Source organism: Dermacentor andersoni, chromosome 1, assembly GCF_023375885.2.
Source record: "Dermacentor andersoni chromosome 1, qqDerAnde1_hic_scaffold, whole genome shotgun sequence".
Classification (NCBI taxonomy): Eukaryota; Metazoa; Arthropoda; class Arachnida; order Ixodida; family Ixodidae; genus Dermacentor; species Dermacentor andersoni.
In genome coordinates, this window is record NC_092814.1 from 73,637,129 (window position 1) to 73,658,977 (window position 21,849).

The 21,849-nt window shown below is 42.9% G+C and overlaps 1 protein-coding gene and 1 long non-coding RNA gene across 4 annotated transcripts in view; one reads left to right on the top strand and one right to left on the bottom strand.

Annotated features, from left to right (window-relative positions):
* The window catches only part of LOC129380504 (uncharacterized), a 234,072-nt gene that overhangs the window by 148,460 nt on the left and 63,763 nt on the right, over window positions 1–21,849 (top strand). For all 3 annotated transcript variants that reach the window (XR_008608589.2, XR_008608588.2, XR_011892455.1), the window contains exon 2: window positions 20,729–20,814. This is a non-coding gene — a long non-coding RNA (uncharacterized lncRNA). The remainder of the gene's footprint in view (window positions 1–20,728; window positions 20,815–21,849) is intronic.
* The window catches only part of Obsc (Obscurin), a 173,533-nt gene that overhangs the window by 90,497 nt on the left and 61,187 nt on the right, over window positions 1–21,849 (bottom strand). Inside the window, exons 4-17 of the mRNA XM_072286096.1 lie at window positions 20,655–20,795; window positions 18,495–18,665; window positions 17,082–17,151; window positions 16,875–16,967; window positions 16,679–16,771; window positions 15,057–15,221; window positions 12,076–12,241; window positions 11,732–11,947; window positions 9,125–9,190; window positions 7,643–7,879; window positions 7,122–7,287; window positions 6,793–6,968; window positions 1,626–1,722; window positions 1,110–1,288 (exon numbers count right to left, since the gene is read on the bottom strand). Of these exons, the coding sequence (XP_072142197.1) occupies window positions 1,110–1,288; window positions 1,626–1,722; window positions 6,793–6,968; window positions 7,122–7,287; window positions 7,643–7,879; window positions 9,125–9,190; window positions 11,732–11,947; window positions 12,076–12,241; window positions 15,057–15,221; window positions 16,679–16,771; window positions 16,875–16,967; window positions 17,082–17,151; window positions 18,495–18,665; window positions 20,655–20,795 (2,036 nt within the window). The remainder of the gene's footprint in view (window positions 1–1,109; window positions 1,289–1,625; window positions 1,723–6,792; window positions 6,969–7,121; window positions 7,288–7,642; window positions 7,880–9,124; window positions 9,191–11,731; window positions 11,948–12,075; window positions 12,242–15,056; window positions 15,222–16,678; window positions 16,772–16,874; window positions 16,968–17,081; window positions 17,152–18,494; window positions 18,666–20,654; window positions 20,796–21,849) is intronic.

Genomic DNA, 21,849 nt, shown 5'->3' on the forward strand with positions numbered 1-21,849 from the left:
TGGTGAAGAAAGGAGTACTAGAGTGATTTGTTGGTTAGAGTTTAATCAATTAGGAAATATTTTACCATATTTCTTGCAATAAAAATACAAAACTATAAAAGAGAATTCTGTGTTCCTTTGAATATGTAGAAATAGGTAGCAGATGTAAACTGATTACATGTGACTATAACGAAATTCTGCTTGTCGACAAAACTAAATGGCCCCGATAGAACACCTGCTTTGTTCTAGATACGACACACGAACGACATTTGATTTCAAGCATACATGATTATCATGCAGTTGCAAAACTAACGATGCACACATGAATAGAATATGCACAGCATGTGAACATACAAAGCAATGGTGCAATATTTTGTGTTGTGTGAGACAAATTTGCTGCAGTCTTATTTTCATGCCAACTGTCCGAACCGATTGTCGTAAGTAGGGTGTTTATTTTAAAGATACTTTACAGAAACGAGTGATTCGGAAGTAAAAAGTTATTCATAAAGGAGTAACTTGTCGCACTAAGATACTAGGAAATCATGTTGCATGTTTTACAATAGTGCATTGCATAAGAACCCGTGGCTCTATTACGGTTATGCCTACATTAACTGCCTAGAAGCACTGTAAAGTATAGTTTAGAGACGAGTCACTACGCTTAAAATAAGCACCCTTTGTAGGTTGTCTTGTTAATTCATACACATTCAACAATCATGCACAGGCACGATAAACGTGCAGAAATGCAAGAACAAACAAGTTATGGTGAGATGACAATACTAAACGTAGTACATGTCTAATGATCGGATTATTTACACCTACTTTATTTACTAGGACGGGCCAGTTGGCTGCTCACCGCAAGTGTTGAGACGTACAGATACGGAAAGGCTACAGAACGGACATGATCAGGCTGGGAATGTAGTGCATTTTGTTGTACTTCGCTTACTGAAGTGATCTACTCTGTGTTGCAATCGCTTGCTCAAAAATAATTGCTGCGCCGAATAGGCTACCCGCGCTACACGTTGCGATTGCATGAGCAAGGAAAGGGAACATAATTTTTAATCACAAAGGGAAGCAACACGAGTACTGGGAGGCCCTAAAAGTTACAAGTCCGGGAATGAAAACTGCCAAACCTTGAACAGTTAGTTCGGCACTACAGGAAATTTTCCCACTGCATGTGCTGGCAACGCACGTGTAGAGACCAGCATCATCTGGCGTGACATGTTGAAAGACCAAGGATAGCGTGTCCTCGATATCATCAAATGTGACTTGAAACCGTTCACTGGCTTCAAATTCTTGGCCATCCTTGAACCTAGAATGATAATTAAAACCGAAGCTGATAATGCAGCCGAGTCATTAGCAATGTACTGTGAGCAATATCCTGGACGATATTATATCGCATATTCGCATTATGAAATGTTAGGCATAATAGAATAGAATTACTCTACTGCTAAGGGTGCATGTACATTTCTTTGAAACATTTTTGCCGACACTAATCACTGCATCAAGGCAAAATGAATCAGATTTTACTAGAACTTTCTTGTTTACCTTAGCATTGCTTAATGAGCTTTGTGGGCGTTATGACACATATCATACAACTACGCACACTGTTGATTTTGAAAGTTTTATGTTCAAAGAATCCACCTTACCATCTAAACAGGGGTGACTTCGGTGGAGGTGTTAAGGGACCTGATCCTTCAGCAGTGCTATCATCTGCAGTTAGCCCTTGGAATAATATCTTGTCCTCTGTGGAGGCCAAAATTATGCACAATGTTTTGAACAATGCAGTTTCCTGGGAAATCAAGAACAGTCACACTAGTCCTATGGTTTTGCACGGTGTGGCAACAGACACTATAACTTAATTAATAACGTCGCAGAAGCTGTATTTTTTAGCAGTTTAGGCAGTTCACACCGCATTAGTAAGTAAATTGCAGACATTACTACTGCTGAGCTTCATCTAAAATCGACTTTTTTTTTTGTTTTTGTCAGACGGTTTCAGATTAGCGCATGTTTTCAAAAAGCCCGACGTTCACACTAGTGCCGCAATGCTTAGGCCAATGACCTGTGCACAAAATGCCGCCGCAAGGCTCTTTCGCCTACTTCATCTACTATTAGGCGTTTTCGGAGCACTTAATGGGGCGAAAATGAAGCGTGAATTCATGTAGTTAAGCACGTGTATAACTCGATAGAACAAGATGTTGGGCTAGTTGGTGCAGGTTTGTAGTAGAAAGATGTTGCACAAGGAAAAATGACGGTGACAGTTAATGAAAATGAATTAATGAGTTTCACGTGCCAAACCACGATCTGATTATGAGGCACTCCATAGGGGGGAACTCCGGAAATTTGAACCACCTAGGGTTTTTTAACGTGTACCCAAATCTAAGTACACGGGTGTTTTCGCATTTCGCCCCCATGGAAATATGGCCACCGCGGCCGGGATTCGATCCCGCGACTTCGTGCTTAGCAGCCCAACACCATAGCCACCAAGCAACCACGGCGGCTGACGGTGACGGTCAAGAAGCCAAGTGCACCGACATGGACAGCACCTTCCCATCTTGACTTCGTCGTTGTCGATTTTGCTTGCGCTCCATTTTTCTAGTACAAACGTGCGCAAAATTCACAACTCAATGATTTAGTAAGCAAAAATGTTGCTTTCAAGCGGTTCATAGAATAAAAAAGATATGGTTAATAAACCCATTGCTTTCATGTAAGCCAGTTGCATACCATACTTTATGCACGATTAGTGTCTCATATATGGCTTTCGACAGCAATGAAGCAACAGAAAAGGCCACCAAACAGGCTGCTCACGTTCTTCTAATTTTTTTTTCTTTATTAAACCTGGTGAAATAACTACACGGCAAGTGAATTCAATCTAACATTCAGCCAAATGATATATTGAGCTAATTTTCGATAAAGGGACAAACAAGAAAATTGTAACCTGGTTTTCGTGGCTTCCTCTGTTTTCATCAATTAATGCATGCAAGCTTCGGCCTTACTTGCGACCGTTCCGGCCGATTAGCATTGCTGTTTAGAGAAAGAGAAGAAAAATATGAGAGTGGGTAATGATAAGAAACGCCATGCCAGCATTTGATTAAATTCGCTTGCCAAAACAGAAGCAATGGGTACACGTGCGCGAAAGCGTTGACAATCGTTATTACAGAAGAAAACATGAATGTATTGCATTGATGCTATATTAAAACATGTATGGCTTAATTAAAGCAGGGAAGATAGATTCAATAGAAGTGAAGCAAAATAAAACCCGTCAACGTAAGGCTGTTGACTGGACATAAGGTCGCCATGTGGCAACAGTGGGGCTTCATCAAATGAACTGCGACAGTTACTGTCGTTTCTATTACTTCCATTATTAATTCATGCTAAAATTAATAAAGTGGAAGCACCGCTGCCCGCATCTGTATCGTAAAAATTGTGATAAAGTACCGTGAAAATAAGGAAATACACAAATTGACATTCATGCACTGTGAACAGGAAAAACCACCCTAGCTCGCTCGATGAAGCCTTGAGCGTCGTATGAAGAGGTCGGTTTGTTCTTCTTCAGTTATTGTCTTCTTCTTTCTCTTTCATTCAGTTCATTTTCTCCGAATATCCACGGTTACCATGTTCGCTTTAAGCCTTAGAATGCGCTTACAGGTCACTTGGTATAACCGTCTGGCGCACGAATTTGTTAAAAAAAAATATGACTGTACAGGGGAAAATATAGTGTTCTAGGGAACTGGGAGCCTGGGAGAACTGTAAGAACTGTAAGAAGTAAGTATTAGTCTAATGTGCGAATGTCAAATTTATCCAGCACTCCCTATGTTTGTCTTATTAAGTGGGTGCATACTTATTTGCTAATTGACTGAGCACTCTATAATGTTAGCTACCTCGCAACTGCCGAAATTAGCTGGGAACTTTCATTTGGAAGTTGAACAGCTCAAAAGTTAACATACAGCTCGGGGGAGTAATTTATGGAAATGTTTTCTGCATGAGTAGTAGGACTTCTTTTGGCTCCTCCGTCCTTCCCCCCTCCCCCCCCCCCCCAAAAAAAATAAATAATAAAAAAAAAAACATTTTGATATTTCCTGCATCCATGGAACCAACATTCGTTATAAGCTCTACGCGCTTAGTGACACTTTTATTGCTTGCCCCTTTGTTGATTGACGGCTACTTTAGTGAGGCATCGAATGTCACGATATCACTGTAATCCGCACGGGTGAACGAATGCGATATCATACATCCCTAGCGATATACGCGTTCTTCTTAGAACATCATCTGAAGTAAGAACTGATTGTAGCAATAATTTCCACGAGTGTTCGTCTTGATGTGCAAGTATAAATATTTAATTTTGAGAAAACTTGACTAGGTATGCCAATTTCTTGCTTTTTTGTGCGTGTGCGGTAAAAGAAGCATTACGCATTCGCATAAAAAAAAAAAGGGCAATAGTCGCTTTGCTTTCATGTGAAGTCGGTGCCTAGCTCGCAATTTTTACGGGTAAATTAAGTTACGAGTTTTAATATTACAAAGCAACCAGTGAGCTATGAGAGACGAAGTAATGCGGGTATGGGGAGGAGAGGGGGCTCGGGAATAATGTCCTCAGGAAGAATGTCGACATCTCTGAGGTATTTTTTAGCTTGCATCATGAGCACGGTGCATTAACGTTGCATTTGCAGCCGCCAGAATGCGGCTGCCGAAGTCACGAATCTAACCATCAGTGCGTACTCAGCAGCAGAACGCCACTGAACCATCCCGGCGGGGAAATTGCAAGTAAACACGTGACATTGAAATAGATGTTAGAAATATGTGTACGAAGTAGCCAATTATAGCACAGCTGGCGGTACAACTTAGACACCACCACGAAGACCATCATTACTGTGGTTATTACGAGGTGACGACCATCGCGGTTACATTTATCAGAGATGGGTCATACACCTTAATGGCATACACATACACACCAGTCAGACATGAACGTGAATCATGTAATTGGCGATGTCGGTGGCTGTCAAACTTTGCGTATTACAGCGCAAAACACAGCTTGGTAGAGCTAACCTCGTTCGTATGTTTCTTGTTATGCACCCTTCTCGCACAATTTGACCACTTTTTTTGCGACACAGACATCGTAATGTGCCGCAAGAAGTTTGTCACCGTACATCTGCTTCATCAAATTGGCGATGTCCAACGTATTCGAGTGAAATTTTATGAATTTCACTTCACAGTATGGAATGTGCTCAAGAAGTTCTACGAAAACAGAAATAGCTAAATTGATGACATTTTTTGTATCCCGATATTACATTCGTATCGAACTTATGTATGTTCCTACGTGTTCGATACTCAGCCGATCGCGACGGTGTTCTAGCTCCTTCTCATCTCAGATACGCTCAGCTAGTATTTGTATTATATTATCTCGAAACCTGGCTTGTCATGAAAGCACAGAAATAATTTGCGGAGTATTGCTTTTATTATGGAACTGTTAAGGTCCACGTGGCAGCACGACAAGCAGGCAAGACCGACATTGAAGAACCTGAAAAAATTTGAACACTTGCAGTTACATTCATACATAATCGTTATTGCCATCATGATTCTCCTAGTGAACTTATAGGAATGAATAACATCTCGTCTTTGGAATCTCGCCTTAAGCTAGCCAGAACAAACACCTAGTGTAAGTTTTTTGAGCTGTAAACTTTATGTACAGTCCCACCACCCATATGCAGCCGTCATCAACAAGACCTAAAAGGCACCGCTATCATTATATGCTAACTCAAATATCCGTTCGGAACTCCTTGCAGGTAACATACATCACTCTATTCAGCAGTTTGACAGCACTTAACGATCTTTTTCTTCTTGCTAACAGCTTATTTCATTTTGTTGTACTTTACAGTTGTACGTTCGTCATTATTGCGGAATAGACTTAACGAGCTTTAATTATCATTCTTTCATTCTGGCTCATAATTTGCCGCCTTGCGTGGTCTCGCAATACAGCATTCATTAATGTGCATATGCGTCTAATATTATGGAATTTTACAAAGTTATTTGCACAAGAAACTTTCTGATCAACTCCTGCTTATACCAAACCTGACCTGCTGTATAAAATAGTGAAAAAAAAAAGACTGCAGCAGGTACATAATCAGAACGCTACAGTGATACATGTTTTCTAAGCAGTGAGGACCTGTAATGTTTACTAAAACACTTTTCAAACCAAACACGAGGAGAAAGTCGGAGAACGCACTTTAACCGGCGGCATTGTGCTGCCGAACTAATATAATACTCTTAACGCTCCGCATCCGCTGACTGGTACAAATGACCCCAAAATACGACTTAGGAAAGCACCGCATTTATACAATCGTAAGTCCAACCGAATATACGTCAACTAACGAGTTCAGGCTACTGCGAATACATATATTGTTTCTTTTCTACAGCCTGGCTAGCATACAATTTAACCGTCATCTTTTCGAAGTAACATTGCGAAGTAGAGCTAACATATTATATTGCCATCCAGTGCGAAATTAAAATGGCGCTCACGCAGTGAAATAACCTTATTCGGGTGAAATACTGTGGATATGCCACTCTTGAAATACTGTTATAACCCGCGATTTTTTCATGGAAATCGGTGATGACCGAGGGCCACCTCTGGTACATTTGTCACGGAATTACCCAAACACGACCAATGTCACTGAGCTACGTCGAGCAAGACAACGGTGTGACGTTTATGAAAGGGGGAATGCATAGACTGATCGATTTCAAAGTACTACAATCCCATCGCGTATTCATTAACTTTCTTGCAGCGCACTAGCTGGGGGCGTGCAATTACAGAAGTCTACTCACTTGTAACCGTGATCCTTCCTGACGACTCATCTTTGCCTTCAGAGTTCACAGCCACGCACGTGTATTTCCCCATGTCTTCAAAAGAAATATGGTCGATGACGAGCTCTAAAACTTCCTTGCTTTCAAACAGCACCTTCACGCGGTCATCTTCTTGCAGTTTCTTTCCATCCTTGTAGCTGACAAGTAACAGCACACAGGTATTTAAATGACAACTTTACGTAATAAAATATCTTATCCAACCTAATAATTGTTACCGAGGTTTTTATGTTTTAGCACTAGAAACGACAAAACAACGTTATTTTTACAGTGAACTTAGTATGATAGCTTACAATGTTACTTCCGGCTCTGGGAAGCCTCGTACCACGAGCTCAAAGCGAACTGATGTGCCTTCCAATAGCTCTGTGTCCTTCATCTTCACCTTAAACACTGGCGCATGGGGAAGTATGGTCCCTCCAGGGCTCGTAGGCCTCGAGTCAGGTTTGGAAACGCTAAGAGCTGAAAGAGAAAATGGAACAATAATGTCTAGCTCGCCAAAGCTAACACATCAAACGCCAACGCAATCAACATGCGGGAGATAACCACAAATGTAGCCATGTCGTCTTTTGTACATATCTTTCATAACCCCGTTTAGGTGACATAGCAACGCACGATGCGTTAAGTTAGCTCATAAGCTTGCCAGCTTAAGCTCACAAAGCTTGTAAGCTCATCAGTGGATCACTGAAAACGTAGTAAAACGCGATTCTCTCTTTTGGGTATATCACAGATCTGTATAAAGGCGTGTCTTAGTATTAAAAAAAAATTAAGAAAAAGAAAAGAACTGTCAAATGCTTGAGAAAACAGGTTCTGTCACCTGGTTTCACGTAGAGCGGTGCGCTGCATGAAGTTGTTCCTTCGGAATTGGACGCAATAATGGTGTACATTCCAGAGTCTTCACTGGAGGCGTCGTTGATATGAAGCTTGTACTTCCCATCTTCTTCACTTGTTTGAACACGGACCGATTTTTTCAGAGGAACGTTGTCTTTTAGCCAGTGCACCTTAGCTTTTTCTGGGGAAGACACCTCACACTCCAAAAAGGTGTTGTCATTTTCTGTGAAAAAGTAGCGCAATAGAAGTACAGTTAGGCACCAATGTAGATTGTAGAATACATTAATTGGCATATAAAGTTCGTAACGGTTAGCTGCATAACGCAAATGAGAAAGAGGAGTGTAACATACAGCTTTTAAATGCGAGATCATGCTTGAAGTTCTTCCCTATGTCAACCATAATACTTAAATATCAGGCTACTGTCAAAATAAGATGCCTACCGGGCTTGTATATAAAGCCTCACAGAGTGGAACATTGTCAAAGTAGATAATAAGAGCGGACGCAACATTCTGCAGATGTTTTGCAATGCGTTTGGGAGACAGATGGAAATGAAGAAGTGGTGCTCCTTTCACGTCATCTTATGCTTAAGGAGCTCTGATAAACTCCAGTTTGCTAGTTGCAACGTTTAAGTTGTTTGTCGCCTTTCATCTTGTGCATTGCGTCAAGATGGCGCTATTGCAATACCAATCATGAGAGGCAGCGCTGAAATATTGGGCAGAGCATTTTCACAGGCTGCTTGGAGATAAGTTATGAAGAAAAGTAAAAAAAAAAGACAAGAAAAAATGCGCAGCATTTTTGCGCGTGGTTGACCGAGCATGTCGTGCGCCGCTTGTGCTTGGTCTCACTGAGCATGTTTCGAATTGCGAAAGCACAGAAATAGCGAGTAAATGGGGACAGGCAAGTGGGGAGCACTGCGTTAGAGTGAAGTACGCAGCGCCCATTTAAGTCATTTCTTAAGTTTTCAGATTTAGTCTAATCATGCACCGATCCAAGCTCATTACAGGACAAACCATAATCTTGTAAACTGTAGGTATATAAGGTAAAAAAAATTAATACACTTGTTTTTTGCAGTACTTCGTTTGTTCTGTCATAGTTTTGATGCTCCAATTAAAGCTTACTGCATGCATATAGAAAACAAGATACGCTTTTGTTTGGAAGCAAACCCATTGAGAAGGAGGCGTTGGTAACAAATGAGGCAGTTACGAACGCGTGGACAAATTTAAGTGTAGATCGACTTCAAAGCATGCATAATTGAATTAGAACTTTGCTGATAGAGTTACTTAGTAGTACCAGTGGAGATGACTCAGGCTGTGGAAACGGGTTAATATTCAATAATACACATAGACTTATAAACGCCACCTCCTAGTGTTATTATTGGTACATCAAGAAAAGTCAAACGCAGAGAGAAATTCACGAACGTACACGACACAAAATAGCTACAAAAAAGAACAATAAAAAGGAAACTAACGTGAGCAGGTGAGGCCGCGAAGAGCCTTGCGGAACTGCGGCTTCCCTGTGGCATCCTTCTTGGATGCTGTTAAATAAACAGATTCGTCTTCAGCAAAAGAATTCAGAGATTGAATTTCTGAAAAGCACCAGAACACCAGAAGTACATTTCAATGCATTAAGCTAACACTTGGCGAAGGCAGCTACTCAAATAGATACCTTCGGCAATGCCTGATGGCCTTTATTTCAAGAACAGCAGTTCAACAGCTCAATACGTGTTGCAACATAGCTAGATATAACCGTGAATGGTTCAAGTAAAGCAGAGTGTTTGCTGTGCAGTGTGATGTCTTAGTAGTAAGGTGGTAAAGGATAAATAGTTTGCGCCACCTTGTAGATTGACTGGGGCTTAGCTGCTTAAAGGGAAGCTGAAGAGGTTTTAGAATTGGAAGAGTTTCGGTGGTTTCGAATTCAACTCCTGAAGTTATTTTCTCGATTGTGCACGTAGCAGCGCTGCAATCGCCGTTTAACTTTTCGTTGAAGCTCCCCCCCCCCCCTGGCGCGGCATGCGTAGCGGTGAAAGACGGGGCGCGAGTATGACTTCAATACAGGGGTCGCGCGAGCGCTCTATTCGGATCATGAACCCCGCGGACACCTAAGATGACGTCACGATCGTCTTCGCCATCAGAGCCCGTCAACCGATGCGCGGCGTCTCCCACAGACGCTGCGGTTTGTTTTTGCTAATAAACGAATAGCGGTGACTTCTGGCCTGTTAAATTATGATTTTCGTATTTAGGAGGTGAAAAACGGGAAGAATTCGCTGAAAGCTCACTTTTTTTAAATGTGCTTCAGCTGACCTTTAACAAAAAGGAAGTAAAAAGTGCAAATTGTTCTCTTAAGTTTTTCTGGGCGTTTAAAAAACGCGATATCTTCCAAAGGTTTAAAACGGGAGTCGGCAGCATTTTTTCAACGTGCTATTGCATGTACTTCTCCCAAGCATCTACCAAGCGGTCGGCATATGAACGTGACCTGATACGAAAACAAAGAGTACTGGTAACGACAAGTGAGTGATGATAGCAAATAAAGATAACTAATATGTAGTTCAACTTAGGTCATTGTTACGCTCTGAAGAGGGAGGCCATCAGTGAGAAAGTAGAAAAAGGACATAACTAATAAAGACATGATTGACGTGACGATAAACGTGAACACTTATTGCTGTGTTGAATCTCTTATTCCACGTCTAGCCTTAAATTGCGCCGCGGCTGCATATAGTTATTGCTGTGTGACCATGACAATTTGAAACAGTGTGTGATTAGAAGGTGCCTATCGAAATGAGCCGAACCATAGTGACAAAGTGCCCGCCAAAGCATCTCCTGTAAACATCTTACAAAGATGCGATATTTCAACGTACAAAATAAAACTAGCATGTGCTGCCGGGCTAGCAGTGCAGGAAGAATAAATTGAAAATGTACAATGGTCGATGAAACCATTCTTCAAAGAAAGAAGAGCTGGAGGAAAACTACAAAGCTTGCTGCAAAATTGTAGGCACTTTCACCGTAATGAGCAATAATGCTTACTACAAGCATTTCATGCAGTGAGATTTATTCGTATATGTGACGGTATGTTTCTATACGGACACAGACATTTTTTCTACACAGCTTATTCATTCTTTTCGCATCCATCAATGTCGAGGAAACGCCACAATACTTTCGAAGGTACTGAGAGAACACTGTTGCACTTTGAACGTGACGCTGTATACGTCTTGCACTTGTTGCTTGAAAAGCATCTATGGCACGCTGGAAGGGCTCAACATCACGTTTGCACGCATGCTCGCATCCTATTTCTGGCACATCCGCAACGTATTTTAGTCGTGAGCATTATGACAAGGAACAAAAATACTGATTTCAAGCAACAGTTACCCGCGATGTGTGGATTCCAAAACGACGTGTTAATATGGGACAAGTAGCTGTCGCCCTGGTTGCTTTAGTGGCTATGGTGTTGGGCTGCTAAGCACGAGGTCGCGTGATCGAATCCCGGCCACGGCGGCCGCATTTCAAAGGGGGCGAAATGCGAGAACACCGGTGTACTTAGATTTAGGTGCACGTTATAGAACGCCAGGTGGTCCGAATTTCCAGAGTCCCTCACCACGGCGTGCCTCATAATGAGATCGCGGTTTTGGCACGTAAAACTTCATAATTTTTTAAGCAGCTGTGTTCCTGAATTTTTTGTCTCATTAAACATTGTTGCGCGGTACATGTTCGCTTAGCTATTACAGCCTCTTGAAAGCAATTTGTATGTTTCCTTTCCTATTTTTCGGGGGGGGGGGGGGGGGGGGGGGAACGTGTTATGTACATTATACGAACAATGTACAACGTACGGCATGGGATCTAGAATAACGTAACTTCGCATACGCTTTAAAATAAGGCCCATGCTTATCCCCGTAAACTTACGAATCGCTTACTTTCTTACTTCGAAGTTGCATAGCGAAAAGGTAGAACGAGAGCATGGCAAAGAACGATAGAATCTGCACGCTCATTCCGCGTTGAAAAAGTAGTAATATTGGTCGGGCACGCCTAATTTATATGCCTTACTCTAGCAAGCTCCCGGGTCGGAGAAGCATTCATGTACGCACCGTCAATCGAAGTGACCGAGCCGGATCGGATGCTTTGAGTGGCAGCACTCGTGGCTTCCTTGCTGGCTTCAAAGAGCTCAGCCCGTGGCATAGAAGACGACGCAGGTTCGGGGCTCACAGGTACCGCCGTGGACTCGGACAGCGAAGTCGTTCGGCTGTAGCTGCTCTTTTCCTGCTGGCGTTCGGACGTGTCGTCCACTTGCATTTCTTCAATAACTGCGTTAGGAACACCCTTGGTTATAGCCCAGCTGCTCTCCGCCCTTCGCCTACGAATGCTATTTGTCGCTACGGCAATTTACGGCCGTGTGAGACGAGCGCGCTGACGTAGGCAACAAAAGCCCTACCTTCGCTTGCAACCCTGGACGCCTGCAACTCTCGAGCCCATTCCTTTTTCTGTTCGATGTCTTTCGCTCGGAGAGTGATTGGTACATCCTGACCAGAAGAATCTTTTTGCAAGACCTTGAGCGTTGTGTCATCTTCGCCATCATCGACTATTTCTGACTCCGAAGTCTATAAGGAAGGGAAATTATATCAGCATTTTGCAGGCCACGTCATTGATTCGCACGCTATCCTAAAGGGACTGAGAAATGTGCATTGTGTTATAGAAAGGAGGCTTTTCATCAGACAGATAGCCCCACTGCTTGAGTGGAAAAACGATACCTAACAAACTCACTGAATACAAAAAACACTGCGACAGCTATGCATCTGTTATTCCTCTGTGAGAGTAGTAATAATAAGTAAAATTCAGCCAGTTAAGTTTTTCAAAACTGAAGGTTATTCTTTGGTAGCAGATGACTACGTAGCATTGATGTGGCTATAATGGCTAAATGTGTTCTTTCATGGAACTGATTACTCAACATTTGAGTTGATTTGTGCCTATCAGTACACGAATTATTAAAATTAGCCTTACTGTTTTATAGAATCACTGACTCGGGCACCATAAACGAGAAACTTCTACAATCTGGCCAAAATACACAGCTTTTTGTGGCATGCAGCATGAGCTGAATACAAAGCGTGCAGTTATTATGGACCAAAACCAAACATCACTGCATTGCTGAGCATGCGAAGAGGCCTGCACATTGTACTGCCGAAATCGAGCAATGTGCACTAGTGTGGTCAAGATAAAGCCAGACACTCAAGAACGTATCGACGGACAATCTTTCATGGTTGCTCCCCATTCAAAATAATTCCGGAGTACAAGTTTTCACGGAGTAAACGTGTTAGTTCAAGTGCAACGGCGAGCGCTACAGGGCAAACTATAGTTAGCATGCCAGATCTCTTTTCACATGCAGAGGTCAAACGACCTCGCTTAGCTCGTTGAATTGGAGGTGATCACGACACTGAGGAGGGTAGATCAGCGTCTCCTGCAGCTAACAGACGGCCTGCGCGTCGCTACTCTGACGTCATCTAGGAAGGCCGGTGTCCGTTGAAAACGCGCTTTCGATAAAAGACGCCGCGCTCCACCCACGATACCCTGCTGAAATTAATGCACACCCAGCCTTCCCATGTGACATCAAAACTCTAAAACCCGCAAGCCTTCTGTAATCTAGGAGACGGTGGGAGAGTGCAGGTGGTAGTTCATTTTCGCACATGTGATCTAGGGAGGGCTCTTACAGTGGACGGACGGAACGCCAGTGTCTCTCAGAGCGCGTCCTCACCTTGATCACATTCTTGACGAGGTAGATATTTCGGTTGGCTCTAATTTTCTTCACCTCAGTTATGCACAACCTTCCTTTGAAGAGGAAGAGATAACGTAGCTGTTCACGGTTTTTTGCGTCGGTAACATCAAACCAGCCCTGTACCGAAACACAATAAACATGGTTGGCGCTAGAAATTTGCGAAATGCCCCAGTAGTCTGCATACTCTGCGTTTTAATCGGCACTACGTCTACAGCTGTGAACAGAGAAACATGTGGCTGTTTTCTGCATTGCTCTTTGTTCTGACGTGACCTTCCTTTTTATGACAGAGACCTTCGCACAATGACTGTTTCGCAGAAATGTTCACTACCTGGCTAGAGAGCATCAAATGGAAATGTATGGCGTCTTAGAAATATTTATCTGTCTTGTTTATCGTTCGGTGTGCGTTTTTTCTAGAACATACTCTTCGAAGGCCAGAATATGCGTAAGTCGGACGTAAACAGACAAACGCTGGGAGTACCGGCTTAGTGCACAGACAATGCATAGAAGCTGAGAAGTATTTAGGCTCACATTGAAAGCTCACACGCAATACTTACCTCTGAAATTGCTTTCTGAAGGTTCTGGCTAGTACCTAATCAGGTTCAAGAATAGGCATGTAGTGGTACTGTTTATTTGTAGATTAAAAACAAGAGTGATTAGAATTATCACACCGTGCAAATGCCAAAAAGGAAAAAAAAAGCCGTTTTACGATGCTGAAAACACCTGAGAACGAATCTTTTTCGGTAATGTATATAGGACTGTTTAGGTTGAGTTAGAAGCCGGTTTTGCCACAAAAACTTCGCAAAAGACACTATGTAAGGAAAGCATTAGCGGGAGCGCCCATTCTTATAGCAAATATTGAAATTATACTGTTAGGTGCATGAATAATTTCGTTGAGCTGCAGCAGAGTTTAGCATGCAGAACATGAATAAAGTTGGAGCAAAAGTATGGCATAAGAAAGCGTAGATGTGACAGATGCATCAAGTTGCGTGCGGAGCGTGATGCTACGGCAAAACAAGTCACAATTATTTTGCTTTATGTCACTCATTATACTTCACATTTGAATCACATGGCTTAGAGGTTATCACTTTTTCAGCAAAAACCGCGACAGCTGTATACGTATCTACAGGTGGCCGCTGCTAGTCAACGAGTGCGCCTCACACAAGATCCCCTAGAGCATATCGGCGTTTGGAAATATCACAAAGATAATTTTGAAGTGCCGCCTGTTATGTTGACTATAATGATGCTTTAAACGCAGGAAGTTGCTTCTATATGATGGAAAAGCAAGCGTCAATGGCAGTTTCGGTTACGTGTCCGTAATCTGATGCAGTCACGGCATTTATGAGGACTAGCGTGACAGCATAGTGACCTGAAGTGTAGGTGCGACAACGACGGTGGACGAAGCGGGAACACACACACACACGGTGGCGCCCTGTGTGTGTGTGCGTTCCCTTTTCGTCCACCATCGGTGTTGCGCCTTCACTTGAGATCATGCTCAACCAACACGCCCAACTATCCATCCTAACGTAGCGTAGTGACCTTCCGACAATGTTACCTAACTCATGTAAATAACAATCTCTCACACCCGCTCTTCAGAACTGCTGACATAAAGTTAAGTGGTAATCGCTTCTTTAAGTAAAGCTACTTACGTGCTTGATGACTCTGCCCCAGTTGTGGATGTTTCCATGATAGCCTTCTATAGCGTTTATGTATTGAAGGTCTGAAGCCCGCTGAGGAATTGCCTGCATAAAATCTAGTGCCCGCTGAAGGTCTGAGTAATCTTCGTGCAGGCGCGCTGTGTACTTGATGAGTTCCTGGTGGAATGAAAAAGTAATTAAATGATGTGGCTCCAAACCTGTGGGTGGACATTTTACAAACGTACGCTCTGTTGTTGTTTTGTTATGCCACCAGACTCAAAAGTAAACACGAAAGTTATTGCTAGGTGTCATTAGTCCGTAGGCTCTGAGGTCTGAAGCCTTAGGACTTCGACATGAAAGGAAAGAATTGCAAGATAATAAGTATTAAAGTTTATCGCTGTCGCTTTCTTTTCATTACCTTTGACACAATTCTTTCCATTGGGGCTTGTTAAGTTTCACTCGTCCTACCCGACCTTGTACTTGTTTGCAGGGTGTGTACCAGAAAGACGCAAAATAAGTTATCACTGACGTTATGGCTCGTTTTAATGTAGGTGACAGTTTTATTTCATCATTACATGTTTTCTTTTTTTTGCTTTCGTCGTCTGCTTAGGGAACGCAGGAAGTGTAATATCTGAATCTCGGCTGTGAAGCCCTCACTTTTCATAAGCAACAGTACTATAGGCTGTGCGTTGTTAGTTCTCTTACTGTATTTTTAGGTACCGCCTCCCGAATTTTTGACTATTTCGCGCGAGCATCGACCGCACACTCAGTCAGCGCTTTGCAACGGGGATAATCTGTGAGACAGCACTAGTACGCGCAGGCACATACAGCACTCTTCAGTCAAAGCATCGCATGCTACGATGTTTCCTTCAGGACGACACATTCCTTACCAAACAAGAAGATTCGTGACGTTACTATATGTGATTACGCTCGCACTAGAGAGTGCTTTCTTTGTGCACCTGCGCGCACAGTTTCCAGTCTCGCAGAATATCGTCGTCTTAAGGAGCTGATATAGGGTCTGGTCGACGCTCACGTGATATAGTTAAATATGCGTGAGGCTGTACATACTCTCCTTGAGGGTGGACTGGAAATGACGCCACTCGCCGGTAGCACATCGCAGACACTTTCTGCATAGGCCTTGGCCTATGCCCCTCAATCGAGGGAGGCCAATGCAGGCCACGATTTCCACTTGTATATCTAAATTCATGAAACCTTTTAATAGGCTAGTTTGCTTGCTCACTTTTTATTATCGCACACGCGCATAAAATAAATAAAGCTAGGGCGCCAAATTCAAAAGGATGGAGAACTGCCTACCACCTGTGTTGTAGCGTGAGCCCCGGGGAAGTGGTCAGCACGGGCATCGCACTATATTTAAGCAGACGCGCGAAACGCTAAAGCTTCGTCAGCTTCAGCACGTTGCCCGCCTGATCTCAGAGTGCATAATAGCCCCATAGAACTTGACACAGTGTCTTCAGTACGCACCTGGGTTCACGTTATGGCTTTACTGAATGAGTCTCATTCGGACACGTATAAAGCGAACGCAAAAATGTAATTAACCACCCAGGAAGAGAGGCAAAACCTATTTGAAATCAAGACAGTAAGGCCAGAATTGCCAACTTTTTGCCAGAACTTACTTTCAGCAGCAGTTGGTAGTCGTTGATGCGCTGGATAGGGAGCTTTAAATGATCGGATAGAGTCTTATCATCGCTTATCCTGGCACTGAAATCCTGGAAAAGAAATCCAATGCCGAAAATAGACAGGCATTATTCTAGATGTATGCAAACACTTCCCCATCGATACGGCTCGCAGCTTCGGCTGGAGCACACTTACGTCAAAGTACTCTTTAAGGGGTCCAGACGCCAGCAGCTCTTGCGCACGCGGGAAGTCTTCGCAATATTTGACGTGCTTATCGAAGTCGCGCTCCTGAAGAAAAAAAGAAAGAGAGAAATAGAGAGCGCGTATATACCAAGGGATTGCGCAAAACTTAAACCGGAATTCGTCGCTACTTAATAATAATAAGTATTATAAGATTTTTACCAGCCTCAGAAATGTAACGCCCAGTTTGGCAGGCTCGCTTGCGTTGAACTGTACGCCTTTAATCAATTCCCTGAAAAGATTTAAAAAATAAAGGAGAACAAATCAAATTTTAAGCTATAACAACTGACTCCCTCGTTTCATATCAACCATAGTAAGAGGAAAATATCGTATTTTCTGGTATCATTTAAAGCAGGCTAAGCTGATTCTTGGTATGTTTCGTTCAGAAAAGCACGTAAATATACTATACTGTTGCCCATGAGGTAATAGATTATTGCTTTCCCTTAATTTAGTGTCGCCTAAAAGTGTGTAGTGAAACTTTCGCTTCAATTATAGGAGAGAGAGAGACAGTGAGAGAGAGGTGAGCTTCAAGTGGGTCATTGTCCGGGCCTTCGTCAGTGGTAGCACGTCAGGTGCTGCGTTGAGGAGATTTGTGCGGTTTTCAATTCAGATCCAGTTACGAGGAGCCAAAGAAGTTAAACGACACACATTGTCTAACACCGTAGATCTACTGAATCATGTGTGCTCAAACTCATTAAAGTTCTATTCATAAAATTAAACAAACCCTTTAATACAAACAATTTCATAGGAACAAACGAGGGTAAGAACAATAACTGGATGTTTTCTTCGCGTGCACCTCAAAGGGACGTTCAAAGAAAGTGTTAACTTCAGTTTAATTCGTAGAGTGCGCCTCCGCAACACCAAACAATATTCGTAGTTTAGGCTAGTGAAATACCACAGAATACTCTTGCGCTGGGAGCCTGGAATTCCTCGAAGGGATGTAAAGGCAGCTTCGCCTCAATCTCACCTACCTTACACAGGAAAGGGGCCGGGGTAATTGGATGGCCGCTCTCTCTCCTTGAACGAGTGCAAACGACGCAGTGCTTTACATTCGACGCCGACAGCTATAAAGACGCGTGGTGAGGGCTTTTTGAATTTGCTGCCTCCTCTCCCGTGACGTCATAAATTGCAGCAGTATCTGGCAGCAGATAGTTAATTGCAGACTAATAATAATAAGAAGTGCTAGTTAGCATTCTTTAATCTGCAGTATTTTTACAACTTTTTCGCACAGAGTCGAGTGCTCAAATATATACAAAGGTACCGTGACATCGGTCACGTCACAATGAGATTTCCGGAGTAGCAATATTGGCGCGAACTTCAAAACGGCAAGTTTGACGTTAACTTATTTATTATTATTAACCCATTCTTTCTCCGATGAACAGATGCGGTGATATCTCTCAAAGTCTAAAAGCATAACCTGATCTACTGATTTATTTAGTGTCCATTTTAGAAAAAAAAAAAGCTCGTCACTCGTATTTATGACTGCATAGGTGTGCAGTTTTCAGCTCTAAATGGCTCATCTGGGCCAAAAGTACATTGGCATACACAACACTACGAAAAGAGCAGGTTACTCACGTGTTATGAAAGTCACATATGTCTTTAAAGTTGCTGAACAGGACGTCCTTCTGGTCTCTGAGCTCTTTTGGCATGACTGGGTTTTCCATTTCTTTCAAATAATTATTTACAACACGCTGCATGTCCCTTGAGAAGTCCTCTTCCGTTTCAACGAGTTCCTTCACAACCGCCCTGAAGATGTGAGGAAACATTCAAATCACCGCCTAAACTGAAAGCAACATCAATTAGAAGTGGTTCCAGGTAAATACCGATTATCCCGGGTATGATGCCTCGCAATAAACATGCATGCGCAACAGTGAGCAACGTATACGTTAAATTAAATTTGTCAGGTACGCCCTTCCAATTCCACACTCTTCTATATTGCCAACTGCGCTAAGCCTGTCACCTGCATATGCACGATATATGTGCATTGCTCGCACTTGTGCCGCTTGCATGATAGTCTGGCACAGGTCGACGACACCCGACTACTTGCACTCACAGCGCTCAGACCCTGATGTGCGTGTCGCCAAGGAATCGTGCCCCACACAAACGTCTGCCCGTGCTTTGACCCGCCGCCCAATGTCCCTATTGCTCAAGATACGCACCGGATGCATTAATGTCGGACGCCGCCTTCACCGTCAAGCACATGCGCCGGGCCCGTTGTGGCCGGCTTGTAAACACTACGGCGAAACACTTGAGCATTTGCATTTAGAATGCTCAATTTTCAACAGGTGTCGCTCTGTGCTGCTGAGCAACTCCCAGCAACCTGACTTTTCTTGAACTATGCTAAATGATTTTTTTATCTTTAGAAAGGTCGTGCTTTAACCCGATCAATACGAGGCTCTAGCAGCGCTCTACTAGAATTCTTCTCAACTAAGGGACTCGAATCTTGTCTATTGTGCTTATATTCGTACTCTGTGTTGTATGTGAGGGGGGGCGGTGTGCCTTACTTTTCTTTTTTCCCGTTTTTATCTCCTTCCTTCTCATCCTTTTCTTCCTTTTGCCTCCGCTTAAAGCGGGATGACGTGGTGCCCCTTTTAGAAGGCAACCGCTAGCCCGCTTGTCTTCTTTATATGATGAATAACAATAATAACGCACAGCGTAAACTGTTTAGATAATGCTTGTTGTGTGTTGTGCGGACGCTACTTGCAGTCGCATCCTTTGCTTATTTCTGTTATACTTGATATGTCTCGCTGTTGTAGTTACCTTATATAGGTGTGTGACTTGCGTTTGTGTGTCTGGGGGTTGTGGATATTATTTTATGGTTAGTTTGTTTTTCTTAATTAATCTTGCCTGAGTAGAGTATTTGGGATTTAGATATAGCCGCATTAAAGAGGCCTACCTTCCTGTTTTTGTACATTTAGAGTAAGAAAAAAATTAATGGCTTTGCCGATCCTCGTCTGGAAGTCAACTTGACTATTTTCTTTTTTAGACTTATATGTACTCTATCGCTTTTGTGCAATACGTAATCGTCCAACCTATTCCTCTTGAAACTAAATACTAACATCATTGCCTCGCCCCCCCCCCCCCCCGCCCCTCTCACGAAAAAAAAAGAAAGGGAAAAGAAAGAAAGCTTAAAACTGGGGCGTCTGGCGAAGCAGCAACAAAAGTCCGCACGAATTTTTGCACGATTATTTCAGATAATTCTGGGATAGTATTTACAAAATGTACTTACGCAGAGCTGTTCGTGAGACCCCAGATGCCCGTTAATAGCGATAATGGGCTTATTCCTAGCGCATGCTCTCCCAAGTACAAAAGGAAATAAGAAAAAAAAATTGCCGAGTTGGTGCTGCTTCATGGTTACGGGCGGGGCTTGTCCTGTGTAATCTTTTTCGCCGTCCTCGTCGTTTACGCTGCCCGTGTAGTTGAACGGAAATATCTCGCAGAATCTCAGTGATCACTGGGAATCGCATGCTTATGTAAATTGCATGTCGTGTGCACTTTACTGAACGTTTGGTGTTCAGTAAAGTGCATAGAGCGCCGGGGCGCCGTGTTACATAAGCGTAGGCTGAAAAAAAAAATAAAGCAAGAAGGAACATGTAAACTCACAGACGACGTCTGATGCTATAACGCGACTGTGACTTCATGTCAGATTGCTTTTATCCAGTGTGGAAAGGATAGTTGACCAAAGAAAAGAAAGAAAAGAGAAGAAAAAGTCTGTTGGGCAGCGAGGGTTCTTACTCTCTTTTCGCGAACGACTCCCGATCCTTAGGAGCGACATGTTCTTCGACCACAGCGCCTTCTTTCTTCTCCAGGTAACAGCAGGGGACCCAGCCTTCCTGAGAGATGCCTGTTCGACTCGATCTGGTCCGGACGCGCCACCTGCATAAGGAAGTCGCCTGTGAGTGTTTCTTCGGGTACCATTAAAAAAAAAAGAGAAAGACAAGTTAACAGCGGTTTCCAAAACATCCCATCGCATTCACCTTAATCGCAAACGTTGCACGGAGGCGCGTAAAGCCGCAACTGCATGGAAGCACGCAATTTATCTGTACGATTTAACAAATCTTCCTGCTGAGCTAGTTGGTTCGTGATTTAAAAAAAAAACAAGGGTTACGGCGCTAAGCAGACGAGGACGAAGTGAGACACAAACGACACATACGAGCGCCCGTATTTGCATGTCGTTTGTGTCTCACTTCGTCCTCGTCTGATTAGCGCCGTAACCTTTGTTTTTAAATTTATCTGTAGCATGCTGCAGTTATTCTCGCTAACTTGCATGTGCGTTTGCTGAAGCCTATTTTATGGCGAATGTGCATATTTTATTGATTCTTTTGCATATTTTGCATTGAAAAATTGTTTATTGTAGCTTACTTAATTTTCACTTGCCCATTATTCCATGTACGGAGCTTAACACCCTTGGGAATTCTAGCAATAATGCGCCACACTACAGTAGCAAGAACCCTAGCCATGTTCCTTACGTTTCTCCAGCGTGTCTTTAATCTCTTGCAGCAAAAGCGCACGCCATCAGGCACGTCAATGTAGTTGTAAGCGCGCATTCACGTTATTTATTATGCAAAGTGTATCATCCCGTGCGTGTTGAGTGACGCATTGTTTAGTTGGTCTATACAGTTTTCCACGCGACAGTGATATTTCGTAAGTCACATAGGTAGCATTCCGCACATCGCTCGGTATGCATGTTGCGGCAGCTCTTAGTGGTATTTGTGGAAATAAGAAAATTCATTACTCTTTTGTCGAAATAAGCTACGTACCGCTGGCTGCATTGATTCACGGAGTCCTTATTATCGCATTGATTTTGGTTTGTCTCGTGCCCCCCGCTATCCGAGCAAAGTATTTCCTCTACTACTTATCGCATTCATCTTGATATAAAAAAAATCTAACTTCATCTTTCAACGTTTGCTTACAAGTGCTACTAGTTCTT